We start from the raw sequence: 23,426 nt of genomic DNA, 5'->3' as shown, positions 1-23,426 counted from the left end.
TTCTTCTGAATTCTAGCGAGAATAGTCTCATGCGATTCAATCTCTCCTCATAGGCTAACCCCCTCATCTCCAGAATCAACCCGGTGAACCTCCTCTGCACTGCCTCCAAAGCCAGTATATCTTTCCTCAAGTAAGGAGACCAGAACTGCATGCAGTACTCCAGGTGCGGCCTCACCAGTACCCTGTACAGTTGCAGCATAACCTTCCTGCTCTTAAATTCAATCCCTCTCGCAATGAAGGCCAACATTCCATTTGCCTTCTTGGTGACCTGTTGCACCTGTAAACCAACCTTTTGCGATTCATGCACAAGCACTCCCAAGTCCCTCTGCACACCACGCTGCAATCTTTCACCATTTAAATAATAATCTGATCTTCTATTTTTCATTCCAAAGTGGATGACCTCGCATTTACCAACATCGTACTCCATCTGCCAGACCCTTGCCCACTCACTTAACCTATCTATATATCTCTGCACCCTGTCCGCATCCTCTGCACAATTTGCTTTTCCACTCAATTTAGTGTTATCAGCAAACTTAGATACGCTATTCTTGGTCCCTGCTTCCGAATCGTAAAAAGTGCTAACTGTCCCTCAATGATATATGTTTCGCTAAATGAAAGATTATACTATGCCTTAGAATGGATTTGAATAATTTTCCCAACACTAAGGTTAAACTAACTGGCTTGTAATTACTTAGTTTATCTCTTCCTTACTTTTTAAATAATGGTACAATGTTAGCAGTCCCCCAATCTTCAGGCACCTCTCTTGTAGACAGGGAGAACTGAAAAACTGTTGCCCGAGATTTTGAAATTTCCACCCTTACTTCTTCTAACAGCCTGGGTTAAATTTCATCTGAGCTTGGTGATTTATCCACATTCAAGGATGAATGTGAAGAAAAAAAACCTTAATATTTTCTTTTTTTAACTATGTTCAACCTATCCAATATTTCACACTCATTGCCCTTTACCTACAACACTGGCATCGGACCCCTCTTTTGTGAGGATAGACAATAAGAAATTCAGAAAGAACCCTACCCACATTTTCTGCCTCTAAAAACTTTAAGTCTTCAGTTCCTACTTGGCCTTATTTCTTTGTTATTCTCTTTGTTATTCTCTTTATGTACTTAGAACACATTTTTGGATTTTCATTGATCTTACAGCAATATTTTTTCATAGCTTTTCTTTCCAAATTTCCCTTTTAATTTCACTCCCTGCACTCTTCCAGGCATTCTGCTGTATTAAGCTCTCAGTGTCTGACATGAAGTTCCTTTGTTTCCCTTACCCTACTGTCTACGCACTTTGCCGGCCAGGGATTTCATATTTGGCAGTCTCATGCCCATTTTTGTGGGATTATATGTTTGAATCCCTGGAATCTCCTCCTTAAATGCCTTTTATTGCTCTGAGACTAACTTATCTCCTAACAGCTCCTCCAGCCCACTTTTTCTAAATCAGTTCTCAGTAAAGCTGTCTTTATCCCAATTTAGATTTACTCCTATTTTATCTTTTTTCATAACTCTATCAAACTATCCTCCTATTTATGCCCAAGAGTAATCTAAAGATTACCAGTTTTGGAGCCCTCATTTTTAATCTCTTTCCTTAAAATTTGAGAGCAGAACTTCATCCCCTTTTCTATCTATTTTGTTTGGATTGATCTGGACAGCAACATCTGACTATTCACTGTTCCCCTCAAGAATGTTCTGCAGCTGATCAGATAGCATGTTACCTCGCTTTGCTAGGGAGGCAACATAAAATCCTGGAATTGCATCGGTTGCTGCAGAGACTTCTGTCTGCTCTGCTAACTACAGAATCCCTGTAACAATTGCTCTCTTGACCTTTCTCATTTCTTAATGCTATGGTTTTGGCTCTGGCTATACTCCCCAGAGGGAACCCCAGGATTAAATACTGGTCAGAGATCAAGATGCACTTAGGGTTCTCCTGAAATATACCTTAGGGTTCTCCTGAAATATATGCATTTTTTTCATATGCCTGGCAGTCATCCAGTCCACCTCTGCCAGAAGTCTCTTCACCTGTGGGTTGACCATCTCTCTAGTGATGTATTTCATGAAATGCTCTGCTTCACAGATGGCTACAATGATGTCAACCATTCCTTAAGGGCTAAAGCTTGGAGCTTGAGCTCGTCCAAGTGATGACCCTTCCTGCACTTTGATTGTCAAGGACACACAAAGCAAGTGTGTTGGAATTCCCACATTTGCACAAGTCTGAGATATTCTGGCTGTACCTCAATTTATTATATTGGCTTACTTTCCAGGAACCAGATAAGCACCTCTTTGCCTCATTGCACCAAAATCCTGACTTTTGTATCCTACAGAAGTTACTGCAGCTTGACCTACTCTCAGAATTAATGGTGAAGGAAGTTTTTGAAGTTGGCTTTTACAAACAGTTTACTACATTGTCCGTTTCACCGACATCTTCCTTCACATTTGTAAAGAACACATTCTTCATTCTTCACTTATGCTCAGAACTCTAAAACCATGGATTTCAAGCCAGTGAATGTTCCCTGCACTGTTTCCAGAACCTCAATGTCTCTCTTGTTTCTCAATGATCAGAAATGAGTACAGTACACAAGATGATGCCTGATCAGAGCAAAATATAGTTTAATCACAAGTTGTTTCAGACTGAGTTCTACTGTTTCAGCTACATCTTTTGACATGTTATTAGCTTTATTGACTGATGCTCCACGTTGATTGTACATTAGTTTCATCATTAAGTTAATTTCTTTAACAAAACTATCCATGTTGATCATTTTCTTTTCCTCATGTGCAACTGTTTCATAGTTTTTGTTCATTTTCTCTCTGCCCCCATTAACCCATCAGAGACGTTCCCTTTGTCCTGTCCATCCCTCCCCCACCTTCTCTGCAACTTAAAACTAACCTGTTTTCTCTCTTTCCCAGTTCCAATGAAGGTTCTTTGACCTGAAATGTTAACTGTTTCTCTTTCCACAGGTGCTGTCTGACCAGTGGAGTGTTTCTGATATTTTCTGGTTTATTTCAGATTTACAGCATCTACAGTTTTATCTTTAATTTTCAAAACTTTTCATATATTTGCATGAAATTACATTTCTAAGATCTGGCCAACATAAATGTTCCCCATTCACCCATACACATAGATAAACACAAAAGATTCAAAATCTTACAAACTCACTAAGTGCATCTTCCTGTCATTCCAATAATATTCCCAGCTTGATGTGATATCACCTCACCAGCCCTTATCAACACCTTCAATGTTACACAGCTGGGCTGTCAGGGTGAGGTCCAACTGGCACATACCCCAAAGTACATAAGAGACAAGCCTGATTATTCATTCTTTTGACTGGCAGCCTTCTCCCCCTCAGTCAAGGAAACTAATTTTCTAACAGCGTATGCCCTGACTCCCTGCCACTCCAAGCATTCCCAAACCTGTATGTTCACCTTCACATTACCAGCCCAGGACTACCAACGGACTATTATCCGTCTACTGCTGTGTCAAATCAGCTGAAATCTGCATCCTCCCAACTGTCAGACGTCAGGCTCTGCTTTTTTTCCACGCACCAGAGCTAACTTCCCAGATACCTTATTGGCATCTTCACTGCTCAGTAACCCCAAAAGGTGGGCCCAGCTCTGCTCCAGTCCTTCAGCTCTTCTGTGCTTTGTGGTCTTCTTAATTGATTGTGTTTGCAAGACTCAGATCATTCATCTATTGGGCATTTACATAACAATTTATAATATAATAAATTTTTTGGATGTTTTAAAATATAATAGTAACATAATATTAGAATCCATTTCTATTATTCAAGTGAGTCCATGTTATAATTTGGGAACTGCTCAATATTTGATACTATTTGTACAAAACTCCAAAGGAGACACGAGAGGTAAGAAGGTTTATGAAGTACACAGAAGAGAAGACAATGTGAGAAGTATCACTGCATAGTCAAAGTAAGAAAAAGAGTAATAAGATAAATGCATAGTTCAAAATAGATTAAAATGGAAGTCACTCACAAAGACACAGTAAAAATGAAGGAAAGAATGAGATACAAGCAAAGAGTTTGTTGCAGGTTAGCAATAGCCAAATCTTTGGGGTCACTGCTGGAATTTAACAGGGTTAAAATGTAAGCACAGGATATTGGTAAGCTTCCTGATGCCTATTCAGTCAACAGTTATCCACACCACCTGTTCAGACACTAGATTGAAGGCCTAATTGAAACAATATTGGACCCCAAACACAGGTAGATCTCCAGGGGTGCCCTGGAACAATGCCAGATTTCTGAATCTGTAGCAGAAAGTTGGCTTGGTTTTGAACTTGCATCACCAGAAATGTAATTGTGCCACAAATTCAGTCCCAAATGGGACGCAACTGAGGGCTCATATCCTAACTACAGGGACAGCAGATACCAGGTGCTACTCAACAGTAATGTAGTGAGCAGTGTAAATCACCAGAAAATGTCTGAGTATATTGTTGCCAGATCCTCAGCTATAGCATGAATACACAATTGTGAATGGTGTTTTTCCTATTTGGAGTCAAAAAGTTAATCTATAACTGAACCCTAGGAACACATGCATGTATGTTGCCATGCATGCAGATTCTTAGTTACGTCTTCCAGCAGCTCTCTAAATTAGCCAGCAGATAAACAACAATCTTGTCATTCTACTCTGCTTCCTCCAGGATGTGACTACAGAGGTTCAAGCACAAAAAGATTTGGGTGGGGAATATGAGAGACAATACCAGGATCTGGATCAAGGAAAAGGTGGGGGTATTGCCAATGGCAAAAATAATTAACAACAACAGAACCCTAAGGCTGTAATGATAACCTGAGACTTCCTTCGAACAGAAACATTTTATATGCAATGTTTCACTGCATGTTATGAGACAATAAATAATTTGCGTAAGTTCTGCTCTTTTAATACACATTATTGGAATTTGAGCTTGAAAGAATAGAACAGATCGGAAATCTTCAATCGTTTGCAGCCCAACTTTTACCAGACTTCCTAATTCTGTGAATGTCATATTTTAAAATAGAATGGCTCTCAAGCAATTAAAAAGCAAAAGATCCATAATGCTGCCACGACTGACTCTATAAATCTGCTGGGCCAGTTCGTAGGCTGGAATTTTCCTAACCTGTGGACAGTTCCTTGCAAACAGGAAGGATTTCACATTTTAGTGCTGTTTCCAGCTCAGAGAAACTCCACCAGCTAGACAAAAGCCACCAACAATGGTTTTAGTATTTTGAGTAACATCTATACAATCTTCAACAAGCATGTGCAATGGCAGGTTTATACTACTCCGAAGGAAATACTCTCTAATTATTTTCTCCAAAGTTTTAATGATAGTATGACAGCCATCAGGGCCAAGTAGATTTTACATATTAATTTTTGAGATGTAAGTACCAATGGTACCTCATTAACTGGGAAAGGGGGGATGTTGCTCATGTCTTGCACCACTGTGCTCTGTCTCATGCTTCCACAGTGCTGATAGGAACTTTGACAAAGCAACAGCAATAATGGTATATGTCCGGATGGCATATCATCTGTTACAAGTGGTATATGTCTACGTCTGAATGGTGTGTTCCTTGGAGGGGAACTTAAAGGTTGACGTTGTTCCAATCAGTGTGTTGCTCTTGTCCTTCTTGTGGTGGAGATCACAGACTTGTAAGATTCTGCTGAAGAATCCTTGCTGACTTGCTGCACTGTGCCTTCCAGACTGCCTTCATGACACACTGATAGTGGATGTTTAAGCCATGGATGGAATGCCAAGAAAATTTGTCCTGAATTGTTTTAAGCCTACTTCTTAAGGTTAAAGTAATAACTAATCTATTTCCTGCAATTTCAATTAAGTACAAAACTCTTGATGGTGGAATATAAACTGACGGTATCAGAGGTGATCAAGCTGTATGAAGGGTGCAGCTTTTCAAATCTGTAAGCCCTCTAAATAACTATAGAAACATGTTCCTTCATACACTACAATTTCTCTGTTCCCAAGAGACATGTCATAGATGCGACCTTATAACGCATCCATTTCTGAATCACTTTAAAATACTCTATTATTTAAACAATCATAGTTGTATACTTCAAAGAGACTTCTCTCAAACATCGCTTTCTCCTTTAAATATTCTTGAATCCTTTGAAGTGTGGTTATGTGAACTGGATATCTTCCTCCTCAACATTTTCTCTTTACAATAGTTAATAGATCTCTCTGCCTGCACTTATTACACCAACCATTAAGATATTTTAATCATTCAAGATTGATGTGGCCCCCGTCACTAATTTCTTTGCGCATGCAGTTCTCAAATGATGAAGCTTGGACATTTAGAACAGAAGGTTAAACATGCAAATATCTGAGATGCTCTGAATTTATCATGTTAATCTTAAAAAGCCTCATCTTTGTTTTCAGATCCCTCCATGGCTTTGCCCCTCCTCATTGCTGTTATGCTTAATCTTCTCTGAGATATGTGCTCACCTCAGATTCTGGACTCTGGATCTTGTTCAACTTTGATTGCTTCTCCTTTGATGGCTCGTCTTCATCAAACAAGGCCCTAAGCTCAGGAATTTTCTATCTAAATCTTTTTGCCTCTATAATTCTCTTTCCTTCCATAAAACTTTGCCCTTATCAAGCTTCTAGCCTGATATGATATGTAACATGCAGTCAAATTTTGTCTGGCACTGCTGTGAAGCAATTTGGGAATTTCTGATATTTTAAATGAACATGCCATATAAATACAAGTTGTTGTTGCTCTAGTAAGCTAGATTATTTGCCCTAAACTCTCCAAAATGACCAGCATTTAGTTCTGTAGGACCTTGATAGACATCATACGGATTGTAAACCTGGCTCCCCCCTCGCAAGTATTTTGTAGTCTGTCACTTGCCGTTGTGGCAAGTGGAGAGTACTCCTTCAAACATTTGTGTCTTGTAAGTGATGGAGAGGCTTTCAGGAGCTGAGTTAATTTACCAAATGATGTCCAGCCTCTGACCTTATATCGTAGCCTCAACACTTGAGTGGTTGGTCTAGCTGACTATGTGTTCAATACCATCCTAACTTTCTCCATACCCCTGCACCCTTACCACCACCACACCACTCATCCACTGATGGTTGGCATCAAAGCTAGGCTTTAAATATCAGGGGAAGAAGGCTCTCTTTTGTGGAAATGGTTAGAACTTTATGTGGTACAGAGGTTACTTCCCACTAATCAGCTCAGGCAGGCACAAACCATTTGTATCTGAGGAACAGTGATTCAGTGCTGTGCAATCATCAGCAAATAGCCCATTCCTGACCATAAGGCAAGATCAATGATCAAGGAGCTGAAGAGGACTGCACCTTGGACTAAAACCTGAAGAATTATATAATGCAGATGTGGCCTAAGGCTGAGATAATTCATCACCAGCAAACACAACCTTTTCTCTAGGTATGACTCCAAGAACCAGTTTTCCCCCGATCCCCAGTTTTATTAGGGTGTCAGTTTTGGTCATGTGCTGCCTTGATTTCATTGTCATGTGATCACACTTATGAATTCGGCTCTTTTGTCCATGTCTGGACCAAAGCTGTAGTGACACCTGGAGCCGAGTATGTTTAGGGGATCCATATCAAGCATTGCTGAATAGGATATTAAATGCAGGATCAAAGAGGCAGCATAATGGCAGACAGGATAGAGTGAAGTAGCATGTTCTCTGTTGACTGCTCCTTGCATCAGTTTTCTGATGAGTGAGAGTAGACTAGTGGGACAGTAGTTGGATGGTTATATTGAATCTATGTTCTGTGAGCAGGAAATATTTGATCAAATTTGCAGTGTTTGTTAGATACAATTTCTGTAGTTGTGTTAGAATGCATTAATCCTTGTCTTCACCACAACAACTAGAGTACTATTGAGGACCTTGCCTTCGTTGCATCCAATAGATTCAGTCTCTTCTTGATATTGCGCGCTGAACCTAATTGGTTGAAAACTACTTTTCGAGATCACGGGCAATAGATGACTGAGAATCATCATCCATCTGGCACAACTGGCTGAAGATGGTTGCCTTTTGCTTGCTGGATTTCACCATCTCGAGAATGAAAACGTTGATAGAGCCTGTTCCTGTTAGTTTCTTGGTTACCCGTCACTCTCCTAGATTGGACATGGCAAGGTTGCAGATCTTTGATCTGTTTCCTGGCCATGGGATTGGTGAATTATCCATATCTGATTACACAGTAATTTGATCCACAGAATATGGGAAAATAAGCCACTGATGTTACAGAAATGGTAATGGGAAATAATAACCCATTTGTTTTTTCTTTCCATATTTGTTTTTCTTCAGAAAACAAATTTGAATTCACACAGTTTTCTGTCAGTAATGCTTCATGTGCAAGTTCAACCAAAGTATATTTTGATATTCATCCATCGAGGTCAACAGCTCAGAGCTCTCAATCTATACCACAAATAATCACCACACTTCTGTAATTTCGAAGAGATGACAGAAATATGTACAGTATGTATAAGTGCAAAAGTCCTGATGCCAACTCCTGGTGATGGAACCAGCTGAAGGAGCTGAATAGTCTGTCCTCATTCCTACTCCCCGTACTCTTAAGGCTGCAGTAACGATGAACTGGAAAGATTAGATGCTGCTTTAAATCAAATTTTAATAAATTCTTAATAATGTGATCCTATCAGAAGGGGAATGGATTTTAAGCTTTGTCACTTATGTAGAATACAAAATGGTTAGCTCAAACATATAAAGATTTCTTGTATTTAGCTAATAACCTTTCATCATACTTCAGTGACTAAGCAGAAGTATCTATTTGAATATTAATGGTGTTAAATACATCTGTTGTACATGCAGAGTCTTCTATGAGAAATATGCAACACAGTTGCTTCCATTTTTTTGCCAATGCCACTCTGACGGACATAGGTGTGAGGTTTCCTCACCCACTCAGTTGTTAATCCCCTTCAGCCAAAGTGAGTAATTTGAACTAAGCCGAATAAACTGTATCTAATAATGGATAAGTCAGGCATTTAAGAATGATTGGAAATTAGGACACAGGAAGGAAAGGATAAATAACCTTTTCTCATTTTGTATGCCTTTAAATTCCTGTCAATCATTTGAGGATTATGATAAAAATTCATGCAAGGATTGAAGTGATGTGAAACAGACTGATGATGCTTTTTCCAGAGAAAACAAGTTATGAAAACTGAATAGTGACTAGAACCTACCAAATTGTTAGGTGTAATTTTTCAACACTGATCCCAAAACTGTGATTGCCTTTTCAATGGCTAAATATTGATAGAATTAGATGAGATTTTAGCAACCAATTTTTATTACAATCCAATTGTCTTAGAGTTAAGCATTTGTAGTGATCTTCAAGAAATCTGTCATAACTCTAGAACCACTAAAATGCTGATGGGAAAGGAAGAACATTTGTTGAGGTGATAAGAAATGTCTTCATGTAAATTTGTGTTTGAATAGAAAGTGTTTCCTCAAAGAGAGTTTCTTCCCTACAGCTTTTCAAGGAAGAATATGTAACCATGTGAATAGGAAGACAGACTATACTTTCTTTTTGTGGACTGACTCTTCCTTCACTCCTGGGTGATGTTTTCAGATCCTCTCTCTAAAGGTCAGGCAGATATCCAGGTCACAATTCCATGGCCATTTTATTCAGCAGAAATGGCTTGATATTGAGACTAAATCTGCGAAAGAAGGAAACTTCACAGTTGTCTTTCCACTACTGTCATTTTGGATGTCACATTACAGATAGGATCAGAATGCAAATCTCATCTCTCAATGTTTCAGCCAAATGCGTGGCTAATGAAACAATGAAGAATGGGGGAGAAGTGGTCAGAAACAAACTAATTTACAATTAGAGAAGAATATCTTGGGGTTAAAATGAGCAATGATTTTGCCTTTGGTTCCTCTCAGATATTCCACTGCCCCACATTTTTTGTCCCTCATCTCTGTCTATATTTCTTGTTGCCTCGGTAAAGCAGTCAGGATAATCAAAGACCCTGCCCACCCTGGACATTCTCTCTTCTCTCCCATCGGGCAGAAGATACAAAATAATCCTGCTGTTATAAGACTATCGAACGGTTCCCTAGTACGATAAAATGGACTCTTGACCTCACAAATCTACCTCGTTATGACCTTGCACCCTATTCTTTACCTGCACTGCACTTTCTCTGTAACTGTAACACTTTATTCTGAATTCTGTTATTGTTTTACCTTGTTCTACCTCAATGCACTGTTGTAATGAATTGATCTGTATGAACGGTATGCAAGACAAGTTTTTCACTGTTCCTCGGTATATTTACCATTTTTAAGAGAGGTGAGTGGATCATTGGATGGATTCCCAATTTGTTAATCAGCCAACTATCAATCCACACTGGAAATGCTTGTGCAGTGTGGCTTCAAATAGAAATAACACCCGGCCATCAAATTGGTTCTTGCCTTTTTGTGACAGCATCAGGTGAGCAGCCCGTTCACCTTTCCCACCATTCTTTTTACACATATATACAAAAATTGGCCCTTCACGTGAGTGTATTGACATTATAGGCTAAAGGTACATGTTTCAAATACTTTAACAAATATACTAAGAACAAGCTTTGGATAACCACCAGTTTCCCGTACCTACTGGCTTCAGGCCAATAGCCTTCCTGCAAAAGGACTGGCAGGGTTTATCTGCGCAACTGAACACCCTGATAACAATTTTAATAGTACAACTGTGACGAACTGGATGTCCACCCCCCATTGTCTATTATAATTTTTTAAATTAAAAAAAACTCACAGATGGTATTTCTCTGCACTGCGGGAAGCCAGTTTCTCACAGTGATAATGCCCTGTGTTAACCCTATGAATATCAAAACTCTTTCACAGTTTTCTGACCCCAGACAAAACAGGTTTTACATCACTGATTGATGAGTATATGGAATATCCACACTATTTTCTAAGTGACTCAATAAAGTGCGAAGTATTTTAAGTTATTAAGGGACATCATAATCCTCAAATGGTTGACAGAAATTTAAAGAAATGCAGAATGCGAAAAAGTCATTTAGCTCACTGAACCCATTCATTCTGAAAATACCGTGTATAATTTACACTGTCTTCAGCTTTAACTAATTTATTTACTTAATCCCCCAAGGGAGGTGAATGCCGTAGATAAACCTTCTACACCACAGAATCAACAAGCATCATGAGGCTCAAGAATAGAATATTTTTCCCTTCACACACCGGTGGAATACTTTCCCATTAAAAACAATACTCTGTTAATAGCCTTTTAAAAGGAAGTGAGATGACTATCTAATTAAGAACAGGATGGAAGACAACATGCATTGGTGTAAATTTCTCAAATATGATGGAACCTGATCATTGCGGTTCCTATTGCAAGTGTGTGTCTGTGTGGTCGAATGCACTATTATGGTTAAATAACTCAGATGGTGGGTGTTGGTCACAAGGTTACCTTAAGGAAACAAATGAAATTAAAATGTATCTTTAAAATCTGGAGTTCATTCAGAATAGAAGCCAAATAAAGCACAACAAGCACAATGTATTGCTGTTTGAGCAAATGAGCATCCAGTAAACCTTACTCATTATGTTGGGAAAATGTTTCAGATACCAAAACAATGTTGTGCCCTTTTAGTCAGTACTTTGCTGATTGCAAACTTTCTGGTACTGTTTAGTTGTTTTTCTGACATATTGCAAACACTTGATTTTTTACAAAACTAATGGATCTATAATTATGCATGAACAAACAAATATCCAGTCATGGTTTTCACTGTCACCAGAGTAGAGACAACTGGTTCACAAGGCTCTAATGCCTCTCCTTTTCCTCACCCCTCCATCCAACTGAACCTTCATCACACATTTCCTGGGAAACATTTCTCCAATATTAATTCTTCATAAGGTGCTTAATAGGCTATAAAGTGCTTTGATGAATCCAATAGTCATGAAAGGTGCTGCATGACAATAAATTATTCTGTATAATAATAAATTATTTTTTCCTCAATCTCCCTCTGTTCCATCTCTGCACCAATCTTGACCATGAGACTACCTCCTGCTCCTCAACCCTGTTCCCTTCCAACTTCCTTTCCTGGCTCCCATACTTACATCTTAAAGGTCATGCAATCTGCTCTTTCAAAGCTACCTTGATCATGATATCCTCAAAAAAAATCCAGTATCCTTGTAGCTGTGAGCAAATGCTCTATTTTCAATGAAACTGCTTATTTCAAAGATCTTGAAATCTCCCAGGTTCACATTCATTTCTCCTGCATCATTCTGTTTTCATCCCTCTGAGTTTTTGCTGCTCTGCACCAGGTAAACTACTCTAAATTGTCAAAAATGACATTTTGTGCCCGTGGCCATGTTACACTCTCTTAACACATGGGTCACCAACAATTTTTTCAGCACAGAGACAGGGTCCAAGGACATCTTTTCGAACATTCCATTCCAACCTTTACTTCCCTGGCCACCACCCCCTACCATCTTCTTCATCTCACCTCTCAATGACTTCCTAGGCTCATTGAACCTCTTCAACCAGCAAGACTCAAGTCGGCGAAACAGGGTTTCACTGACAATGGTCTTGCTACCCCAAGCTACCCAATGCTCTCCAGCAGTGATTGAATTCAGCTTATTTTCAGCTATTGCTTGGGCATCCTGAAGTTACTTGGTGTATAATATGAGCTAATGGGGAATTCTTGAACTTGGCAGCTGCTGGATGCCTCATATAGGCACATTTCAGCACTTGTATTTATGTGTGACTGAATTTCTAGGCCCTACTTTCTCTGATTTCCATCTCCTTTGCATTATAAGAACATAAGAATTAGAAGGAAAGCAGACCATATGGCTCATCAACACTGCCCTTCCATACAATAAAACATGGCCAATTGTATACATAGAACCACAGAACAATACAGCACAATACAGGCCCTTCGGCCCACCATGTTGTGCCGACCTTTAAACCATGCCTAAGACTATCTAACCCCTTCCTCCCACATATCCCACTATCTTAAATTCCTCCATATGCTTATCTAACAACCTCTTGAACTTGATCAACGTATCAGCCTCCACCACCAGCCCAGGCAGCGCATTCCATGCACCAACCACTCTCTGGGTGAAAAACTTCCCTCTGACATCTCCCTTGAACTTCCCACCCATTACCTTAAAGTCATGCCCTCTTGTATTGAGCATCGGTGCCCTGGGAAAGAGGCACCGGCTGTCCACTCTATCTATTCCTCTTAATATTTTGTATACCTCTATCATGTCTCCCCTCATCCTCCTTCTCTCCAATGAGTAAAGCCCCAGCTCCTTTAGTCTCTCCTCATAATCCATACTCTCTAATCCAGGTAGCATCCTGGTAAATCTCCTCTGCACCTTTTCCAACACCTCCACATCCTTCCTATAATAAGGCGACCAGAATTGGACACAGTACTCTAGGCGTGGTCTAACCAGAGTTTTGTAGAGCTGCATCATTATCTCGCAGCTCTTAAACTCGATCCATACTCTCTAATCCAGGTAGCATCCTGGTAAATCTCCTCTGCACCCTTTCCAACACCTCCACATCCTTCCTATAATAAGGCGACCAGAATTGGACACAGTACTCTAAGCGTGGTCTAACCAGAGTTTTGTAGAGCTGCATCATTATCTCGCAGCTCTTAAACTCGATCCATACTCTCTAATCCAGGTAGCATCCTGGTAAATCTCCTCTGCACCCTTTCCAACACCTCCACATCCTTCCTATAATAAGGCGACCAGAATTGGACACAGTACTCTAAGCGTGGTCTAACCAGAGTTTTGTAGAGCTGCATCATTACCTCGCAGCTCTTAAACTCGATCCCACGACCATACCATGTCCACTTTCTCATACAACCCCAATTCCCCAAGTGTTCAAAATTCTAATTATTTCAGTCTAGAATATATTCAACAACTCAGCATATACAGCCCTCCAGGATAGAGAATTCCTAAGATTTACCATCAAGTGGAAACAGCTTCTTTACATCTATTCCATCAGCCCCTTTCAGAATCTCATACGTCCTGGTGAGATTATCTTTCAGTCCTCTAAATTCCAAAGGGCACAAGCCAATTCATTCAATTGTTCCTCACAGGTCAACCCTCTCACCCTGGTTATCAACTTAGTCTGTAAAGACTGCATTGACTTCAATGCAAGTATATCTCACCAAAGTTACATACTTAAGTGTGGACCAAAGTCATGATTGCAACAAGAATTCCCTACTTTTGCACCCACCACCTTAGAGTAAATTCATTACAAGATCACAAGACAAGGGAGCAGAAGCAGGCCATTCGGCCCATCGAGTCTGCTCCAAGGAAAGGGAAATAGAAATGAGAAATGGGGAATGGGGGAAGAAGAAGAAAAAAAAACTAGTCTAATCCCAATTACCGGCCTTATCCCCATATCCCTTGATATCCTGACTATTTAGATATCTATCTATCTCCTCCTTGAACGCCCCCACTGATCTGGCCTCCACTGCTGTACGTGGCAAGGAGTTCCACAAATTCACCACCCTCTGGCTAAAGAAATTTTTCCTCATCTCTGTTTTGAAACTGTACCCTCTAATTCTAAGATTGTGCCCTCTGATCCTGGACTCACCCACCAAGGGAAACAGCCTAGCCACATTTACTCTGTCCTTTCCTATCAATATTTTAAATGTCGCTATGAGGTCCCCTCTCATTCTTCTGTACTCCAGTGAGTACAGTCCAAGAGCCGACAAACGCTCCTCATACGTAAGCCCTTTCATTCCTGGAATCATCCTCGTAAATCCTTCACTTACCCATCATTGATGACTATGGATATAACCTCCAACCCTATTTGATGGAATTGTCTTCTTAAACTCCTCCATCCTTATTAAAACCTACCTTAATTATCAAGATCTTGGTAACCACCCCACACCACAATACTGTCATTAATAGACTCTCTGTTTTTGGCTCTGTGATGCAATTATGGGGACTTTGACTACATTGAAGGTGCAATTAAATGCAATTTGTCGTTGAAAAATAAATGCAAAATCCAATGGAAGCAAGGTTAACCCCACTGCCACATGGACAATTTCCCTTATCTTCAAAGAAATTTGATGATGTTTCTTTGTAGTACTAGCGAAAATTCAACAAACTGATTTTTAAAAATTATTCAGGTTTTAAATTACATTGAATCACTGCACTGTTCCATTGCACAGAGACATACTGCAGTGCCAAATCTCTGCATGCCACCTTTTGATAGAAATACAAGACTGAAAATAGGCTGTCTTTCTCATTCTGCTATATCATTGAAGGTTTAAATCTGTTTAAAATAGCAGACAACAGACTTTCATGCAAATATTTTGTTGCCAACTTTGTAGAGAACAATGTTAATCTAAACAAACTGTTGGGCACCTTTGCTGCTATCTAGCAAAGCAATTCTAAATCATCACAATAACACATTGCACCTTCCAATTTAGAGAACAAGGCAAATAAGAGACAAGTCAGAGTTCACATTTTTAAAGAATGCCCATGCATAAGAAAATGGTTTAAAAATCGATAATTTTTCAATTTTTAAAAAATCAAATTATATAATTTAATCCTCTCCAGGACTAATGTACTTTATAGAGACTCAAGACACTGAAATCTGGATCAAAGAGTAAATTGCTGGTAGAACTCAGCAGGTCAAGCAGCATCTGTGGAGGCAAAGGGATGGCCAATGTTTTGGGTTGAGACCACGCATCTGGAGTGAGAGTGTTAGAGGGAAGATAATCAGTAAATATAAGTGAGAGGAAGGGGTGAGACAGCGGCTGATAGGTGGAACCATGTTGGAGTGGGGGAAGGGTGGGTATGATGGGAGACGGAAGTAGCTGGGGGAGAGGGAGGCGGAGTGTTGAGACGGAGTTGGTAGGTGGTAGTTGGAAAAAGATTGGGGGGGGGCATCAGGGGAAAGATTAGTAACATGGAACTGGGTGGGTAAGGAGAGAGGGGAGGGAATAGAAAAGATGAACCAGGTGGATAGGTATGTACTGTAGGTGATGGGCAGTTGGAACCAGGTTGGGATGGCGGGTGAATTAGATAATTTCTCTCCCACCCACCCCCACCCCCCCACACCGTTCTAACCACCTATCATCCCTTCCTTATCCATTTCCACCTATCATCTCCCACCCTTTGTTTCAAAAGTCCTCCCTCCCCCACCTGGCTCCATCTGCCCCCTCCCCCCATCTTGTTCCACCTCCCAGTCTCTGTCTCACCCCTCCCCCTCACTTCTATTTGCTGGCTATCTCCCTTCTATATTCTGTCATGATATAGGATCTTGACCTGAAATGTTGACCATCCCTTTGCCTACACAAATGCTACTTGACCTGCTGAGTTCATCCAGCAGTTTATTTTGTTTTATTTTAGCTTAGATTTGGAATCTTTCCAAAACCATCAACAGCATCTCTCAAAAGGTCTAAATATTCAGTGATTTCCCTTAATTTGATTGTAAGTGGAGGTGATACAGAAGGAAGATATTACCACAGTGCCTCTTCACCAGAAGTTAAATATCTCTTCCATATTTGCTCCATAATAGCTCCATTTCTGAATTGCCTCTATAGAAGGGGGCATGATGGGGGACAGAGATTCCCACATGTAGAATTTCTTCCACTCTGGTCTATCAACCATGGGGGAGGTAGACAAGCTAGGTGAAATGAGGGGACTGACTGTTCTGGGCACTGTTGCCTGCTGCCCCCATCCCCCCCCTCCCCCCCACCACAACTGAGGAACACTAATTCTGATCTTTTCTTAAAACAAAATTCTAATGTTTAATATATTTTGAACTTTTCTGTATGTCATAAGATACAGTTTAGCTGGCTGCTGAAGTTTTGTGGTGGGCCTTGTTTTGCCTTCTCCCTCCCACATGACAATATTATGTCACTCAAGACCCTGGCACTGTTTGGGGCCTCACCCCTTCAGATCCGGAGAGCTTTGGAGAGCAGTTTTACAAAAATGGATCCATGAAAAGCAAGTCTGTACTTCCACATAGATCTAATATTTCTTTTCCACTTACTTTAGATTATCTAACTTTGAGCAGCCTATACCGGAATAACTAATAGTAGGTGTTAGACAGAAGCAAATAGAAGTGAGCTAATTTGAAGATGGTTGATTTGCATAGATTCAGATGCACATTCTAATGGCTAAATAGGCCACTCTAATGATGGGGGTGGAAGAATGTACAAAAGGAATTCAAAGGGAATTAAGGATGAATGGTAGATTAGGAGGACAACATTTTTGTTAAGGTTTGAATAGCTATCTACAGTTAGAGGAACTGAGACTAAGAAGTGACAGGCAAAATCAATGGTTAAAAATATCATGAACGTGCAGGTAGTAGCAGCCACTGGAAGTGAGAGTGGCTGCAAGAACATTGAACATCACCAACATCACAACCACAGCACCAGCCCTGGTTCTAAATTGTAGCAGGGAGAAGGAGCCCCGTTTTAGGCAAACAAATATTATCACTGGTTGCAGCAGCCAAATGCTGAAAAATTGCTGTGGATGTTCCTACAGACATGGCACAGAGGAAAGAAGTAACCCACCTTTTGAACCTGCTTCTGCATTCTGGGGTAGAAATACACCTTCAATTGTGTGTATTAACATAGTGGCATATGTTCGTTATACTCCACTACTATACTGCACAATTAATGCATGCAACAGAAATAAAGTCAGTCCTTCTGTTACAAAGGGTCATCTACCTGCCTTGAAACCCTTGCTTAAATCCAAGATTTAAAACTTTTTGTTGGCTGAGTGTGAAAGGCTTTTTCCACTAACATTTGTGTGAAGGTTTTCCACCAAATATGAACCCTAAATGTATTCAATTTTGCTATTGTTACGGACTCAGTGAAAGTCCCTTTAAGATAGAGAGTGTGTGTGTATGTGTGTGTGGGGCGTGCTTACGTCAATAGAAGATAAAGGACGTAATGACGTGGTTGAAGAAGAAGAAAGAGAGAGAGAGAAGGGAGAGAGACACCAGCCTGCTTGTTTTCTCTATCGATGGATGAGAAACAATAACTGTGTTTGCCACTGAAATCCATGTATGGAAGTTGGAAGTAATCCGGTGGAGTTCACTTTGTTGCTGACCTGTAGAAGGAAACAGGTATTTATGTGTGGACGACCACGGTTCGGATGCTTTTCGGGGTGAGCAAGTCACTACCGAGTAAACACTGAAGTGTCGTTTGGGTTCCATCGTGGAACATTTGGATTTCGTATGTACTCTCTCTATGTTTTTCTACATCTACATCTTATCTTCAGACAACGGTGGTTGTTGAAGAAGCCCTTGCTCATGTTTCACCTTATGGCTTGCGGAACTGAACTTTAAGAACCATTCAGGAACTGGGAGTTTTGGACTTTGTCACACACACACACGACGAGTTTAGTTTTCGGGTTAACGTTCGAGGTTTAACATTCTTGAATTCTAACATACTAACATTTTTACTTTTATTTTACGTATTATCATAAGTAGTGATTAATAAAATAGTTTTTAACACTGAATCATGCTCAGTGTGTTTCTTTTGTTGCTGGTTTGTGACAAAATTGGTGGCCCGTACGGGGATCGTTCCCAAGGTTAACAAGATTCGTCCGGGATCGTTCCCAAGGTTAACAAGATTCGTCCGGGATAGTTCCCAAGGTTAACGAGTGTCGTCTGGGATCGTTCCCCAGATTGACAAGATTTGTTCGGGATTCAATCCAAATTCTTTTTAATTGGCTTGTGTGTGTGGCAAGATTTGGTTCCTCACCCCGAAAAGCATCCGAACCGTGGTCGTCCACACATAAATACCTGTTTCCTTCTACAGGTCAGCAACAAAGTGAACTCCACCGGATTACTTCCAACTTCCATACATGGATTTCAGTGGCAAACACAGTTATTGTTTCTCATCCATCGATAGAGAAAACAAGCAGGCTGGTGTCTCTCTCCCTTCTCTCTCTCTCTTTCTTCTTCTTCAACCACGTCATTACGTCCTTTATCTTCTATTGACGTAAGCACGCCCCACACACACATACACACACACTCTCTATCTTAAAGGGACTTTCACTGAGTCCGTAACACTATGCCCCTTATTCTGGACACCCTCACCAGATCATCCACTTTGGACCTATAAAGGACAGAACAAAGGAATTTTTAAATGGTGAAAAGATAGAAGCATGGAGGACCATACAGACTTGGAGGTATATAGACTATTTAAATATCATGGCCAGGTATCAAAATAATTAAAAAGGCTAATGAGATGCTGATATATATACAGACACAAGTGTTCATAATTAGAGGAATGGAATTTAAAGGGGTAAAAATTATGCTACAACTTTACAAAGCTTGGTTAGATCATACCTGAAGAGCTGTGAACAGTTTTAGACACAACATTTGAGGAAGGATATAATGTCCTTGTAGAGCATGCAGTGTACATTTATCAACATGACATATGGTCTCCAAGGGTTAAATCACAAGGAGAGATTATTCTAATTGGGATAGTATCCCCGGGATGTAGAAAGTTCAGGAGTGATCTGATTAAAGTTTTGAAGATAATAAGCGGAACAAATGAGGCAGAAAGAAAACAGTTCAACCGCTGGGGTAGCCTGGGACCAGGGGGTGTAGTTTAAAAATTAAAGCCAGGCCTTTCAGGAGGCAAATGAGGAAACACTTCTATGCGCCAAAGAGTGGTATAAATTTGGAACTCTCTTCTGCAAACATCAATTCATGTTGTGCCAAAAGTTAATTTTAAATCTAACTAGAGGGTGCCAAAAACTGCAGGTGTGGTGACGGCATCTTGGTGGACATAGCCAAGCTGGGTGAGCTGGATGTCTTGAAGTCGAGCTATTCAAAGTGAAACATGTGACAGCGGTACTTCTGACGATGGTTATTCAGCAGTCATGTATCTTCATGTGCCCTGGGGTTTACAATCCCATCCTCCTTCAGGAAGTGGGGCCTCAACAAGCCTGATTATTTATCAGTGTAAATTATGTTCAGGATTAGCCTGCCGACGCATGTGTCAGAACCCTGACAGGAGGGTGCAGGTAAACTCTTGTGCCGCCTAACCTGCCTGGGATCCCTCTGTAGATCCTCTGCTTCTTTTTCCAAACACCTCAGAGAGGGGAATTCCCATTGGGAAACCTTTTGGCTGCAATAATGGTGCCAGGAAGGGGACAAGAAACATTCAATAAGTGGCACAAAGGCTCATGGGTCGTGCCACTGGCAAAAAAAATACCAAAAGGGTCAAAAAATTGAAGATTTAATTTAGTTACAATGCTCTTGATATCCTAGCAATGGCAGACTGATTTCACATCAACATTCAGTCAAAGCTCCCACTAATTTCAGATGGAAACTTCCAATGAAGCTAATTATCTTCTCTTGGAAACCTGGTTACTTTCTGTTAGGACACACTGTTTTCAAAACTATTTTCTTAAGTTAATACTGCCACTGTGAGTGACCATTAGAGGAAAACCATCTCTGGCCTAAGAATCTGGTCATCCAGCTGGGGGGAGAGGCTTCCAGTGATCACTACAGTCACTGGCATTTGAAATATTGGTGTGAATTAAGGGTGCAGGGCATGCTCCTGAGGGAACATACATGACAGGAAAGGTGCCCACCACTGTCAGACAGTGGCACCTGTGTAGCAATGGAAGGAGAAAGAGCCAGTACGAAAAGCAAGCAGTGCTTGCAGAGTCTTTTTTCTTAATTTTTTAAAATGCTCAGAGCAAAACTGCATCAATGTTGTTAGATTCTTGGGAACAAAAGAGAGGGTAAGGGCGGCTGCCATCAGGCTTTCTCTTCCCATCATACTCACCTTGACTTAGCTGGGGAAGGAGACACAAGAGAGACTGCAGATGCTGGAAATCTGGAGCAATGAACACAAAGTGCTGGAGGAACTCTGCAGGTCAGGCAGCATCCAGGGAGGGAAATGAACAGTCGACGTTTTGGACTGAGATCCTTCATCGGGACTCAAAATCAGGAGGGTCTCAGCCCAAAGTGTCAACTATTCATTTCCCTCCATAGATGCCGCCTGACCTGCTGAGCTCCTCCAGCATTTTATGTTCATTGCTCCAGATGTTGCGTTCGTTAGCTGGGGAAGGTATGTATTTGGCAACAAAGGAAGGAAGGAAATTATCCAGTTCCTCTTACCCTCACCACCTAATTCCTACCAGCAGTAGGGCTGGTAAAGGTTGGGCAGTCAATAAGGCACAAAGATAAACTTAAGCTGCTGTTTTCAGAAGCCAGTGTCCATCAAGTGGCCCATAACACCATTTCCTCTTTGACCAGTTTCGGGTGGCATGAACAGGTAAAATCTGCCCCGCAATCCTCACAGCTTCAAGAACAATTTCTAGTGTAATTTATTTTTTTCAATTAATTCATTTTTTATTATGAAAAATGTAATCATCTTTTATGATGATAAACATTCATAATGAATTGTAACATCCAGCAGCTCCACATAAATTCACTCATTTAATGCAATGTAAACTATGACTTTGAGAACTATATTAATGTAGACACAACAAAAATTCCAAATAATTCACTCCATTAAGAGTGCTATACTAACAAATATATTGTTAATTGTAATAATTCTTTCAACAGTTTCTGTTTCCAAAAAAAAATCATACTCTATGCATTATACGAATCTGGATTACATTATTGTAAATCATTGGGATTACACATCCAGCTAATGAAGAGTTTAAGTAAATACTGCACTTATTGTTAAACAGTTGTGTTTTCCTCCACCCATTTATGTATATTTGTTGTTGCAAATTCCATATTCATTGCATTAATAAGTTGTCTCTGACATGTCTTTACATGTCTCTCAAATGAAGTTAAGGAGGCTGAAACTCAAATTTGACTCTGAAAGTGATTTTTTACTTTGGTATTCATCAAATGAATTTATAGTTCACGTTCACTGATCTTACCCTGAGGTAGTTAAGGGTGAAGTTAGTCAGCCCCATACGAGTGATGTTTTTGGACAATTGTTCCAGCACTTGAGGGTCTTGTGCCTGAAAAAAAATGTAAAGTTAGAAAATAACATACTTGATAAAATAAAAACAAGTTTGGAACTGCTTCAGAGCAATCTTCTCTGCAGAGATAAGAAACTAATTCTGAAGAGGTATCTAATAGAATTCTGTTATTCTCAAAGGGCAATTGTGGAGCTTGTAATAGTTTTATGATTTACATGACCCGCCTGAACTATAAAGTTCATTGACTCACCACGCACTGCATTTACCGCTCTTCCTTCAACATTGGGGAAAATGAGATCAAATTGATTTGTAAACAGTAGACCTTTATGATCACCTTAATGTATGTTTAAGGAGCCAGAATGAATTACTTATCAATTCACCTGAACGGTGGTAATTCTAGAGTCAAGCTTTTACAGATGGAAGTTGTTGACTTCACCATGCACTGACATTTTCAATCCATTATGAGGTTGTTCTGAGGTGCCACGAAGCCATAAGGTTACCCTGCTCAGGAATAATGGATATGTCTTGTTCCAAAGTGAGCACACAGCCTACATTCAATGGAAATGTCCTACATTTACTTCATTGAAATTCTAACATTGGTTAGCTTTGTAGGATAACCTTGAAATTACTTTCAAAGATAAAATGCCATCACTCCTTCAGGTTCAGGAAAAAATATTTAGCCTTTGCACATCACCCTTTATAAGAAATTACTGACCACTTAAATGAAAATCTGTTTGGGGTTATTTCTGTCAAATGAAATTCTAACAGATTTTCAATTTGTTTTCTTAAAGGCTGCAAATAATGACCATGCTTTTCCCAGTAAGGGTGCAGATGACTGGGTGAATTCCTGGTCAGTTAATCCTGATTTCTGCACTGTTGAAAGTGTCTAAGGTTGATTTTATGCTTATAATTTGTGCATAATTATCTGCCACTCCCTATATTTTCCGGAGAAATCACCCTGCTTTGGTCTGGTTTTCAACCGTTAACTCCTGTTTCCTCTGCTCTTTAGGTGGATGCTGTTTTTTTTAGTAAATTGACATTGTTTGCTGAACAATTGACTGCCTGCTGTGAAGCTGATCATAAACACTACTCCTCCCCTGCCTCCAACTCAATGGCTGACAGAGTTGTCAACACACTTAATGGCTCAGAAACTGCAAAATGGGTGTAAAGGTGTGTTAAAATGGCACTTCAGTAGGCAGTGAGTAGTGGGTGGGATGAGGGGATTGGGGTGGGGCTAGGAAATCTTGCTGTTGGGTGTCCTACTGCATACATTAGGATAGGCTTTTTAGCACTGTAGGTTTCTGTATTGTGTAGCAGGGAGATCACAGACAGTGAAAATAATGGAGGAAGCAAGTTTGGGAGTGCTATGAGGATAGGAGGAAGAGGAAGCTGTGGCCGGAGGTGTGGGTGCGGGGATGGGGGCAGGAGAGTCAGTGTTGGGAAGTTGGTTGAAAGAGTGGTCTTGAGGACATTGGGAGAAGGGTTAGAAGTAGTTTCTCAAGAAGAACACTTAAAGAAGGCACCTGCCAAGAAGATGGA

General features: G+C 40.3%; 1 protein-coding gene across 8 annotated transcripts in view; it reads right to left on the bottom strand.

The window, feature by feature from the left end:
• Positions 1 to 23,426, bottom strand: part of LOC127581957 (LIM domain-binding protein 2) — a 349,031-nt gene that overhangs the window by 30,708 nt on the left and 294,897 nt on the right. For all 8 annotated transcript variants that reach the window (XM_052036802.1, XM_052036783.1, XM_052036793.1 and 5 more), the window contains one exon: positions 21,843 to 21,926. In XM_052036802.1, coding sequence (XP_051892762.1) covers positions 21,843 to 21,926 — 84 coding nt within the window. The remainder of the gene's footprint in view (positions 1 to 21,842; positions 21,927 to 23,426) is intronic.

Source organism: Pristis pectinata, chromosome 2, assembly GCF_009764475.1.
Source record: "Pristis pectinata isolate sPriPec2 chromosome 2, sPriPec2.1.pri, whole genome shotgun sequence".
In the NCBI taxonomy this organism is placed as follows: domain Eukaryota; kingdom Metazoa; phylum Chordata; class Chondrichthyes; order Rhinopristiformes; family Pristidae; genus Pristis; species Pristis pectinata.
The sequence above is the reverse complement of the archived record's forward strand: the minus strand, read 5'-3'. Positions and strand labels throughout refer to the sequence as shown.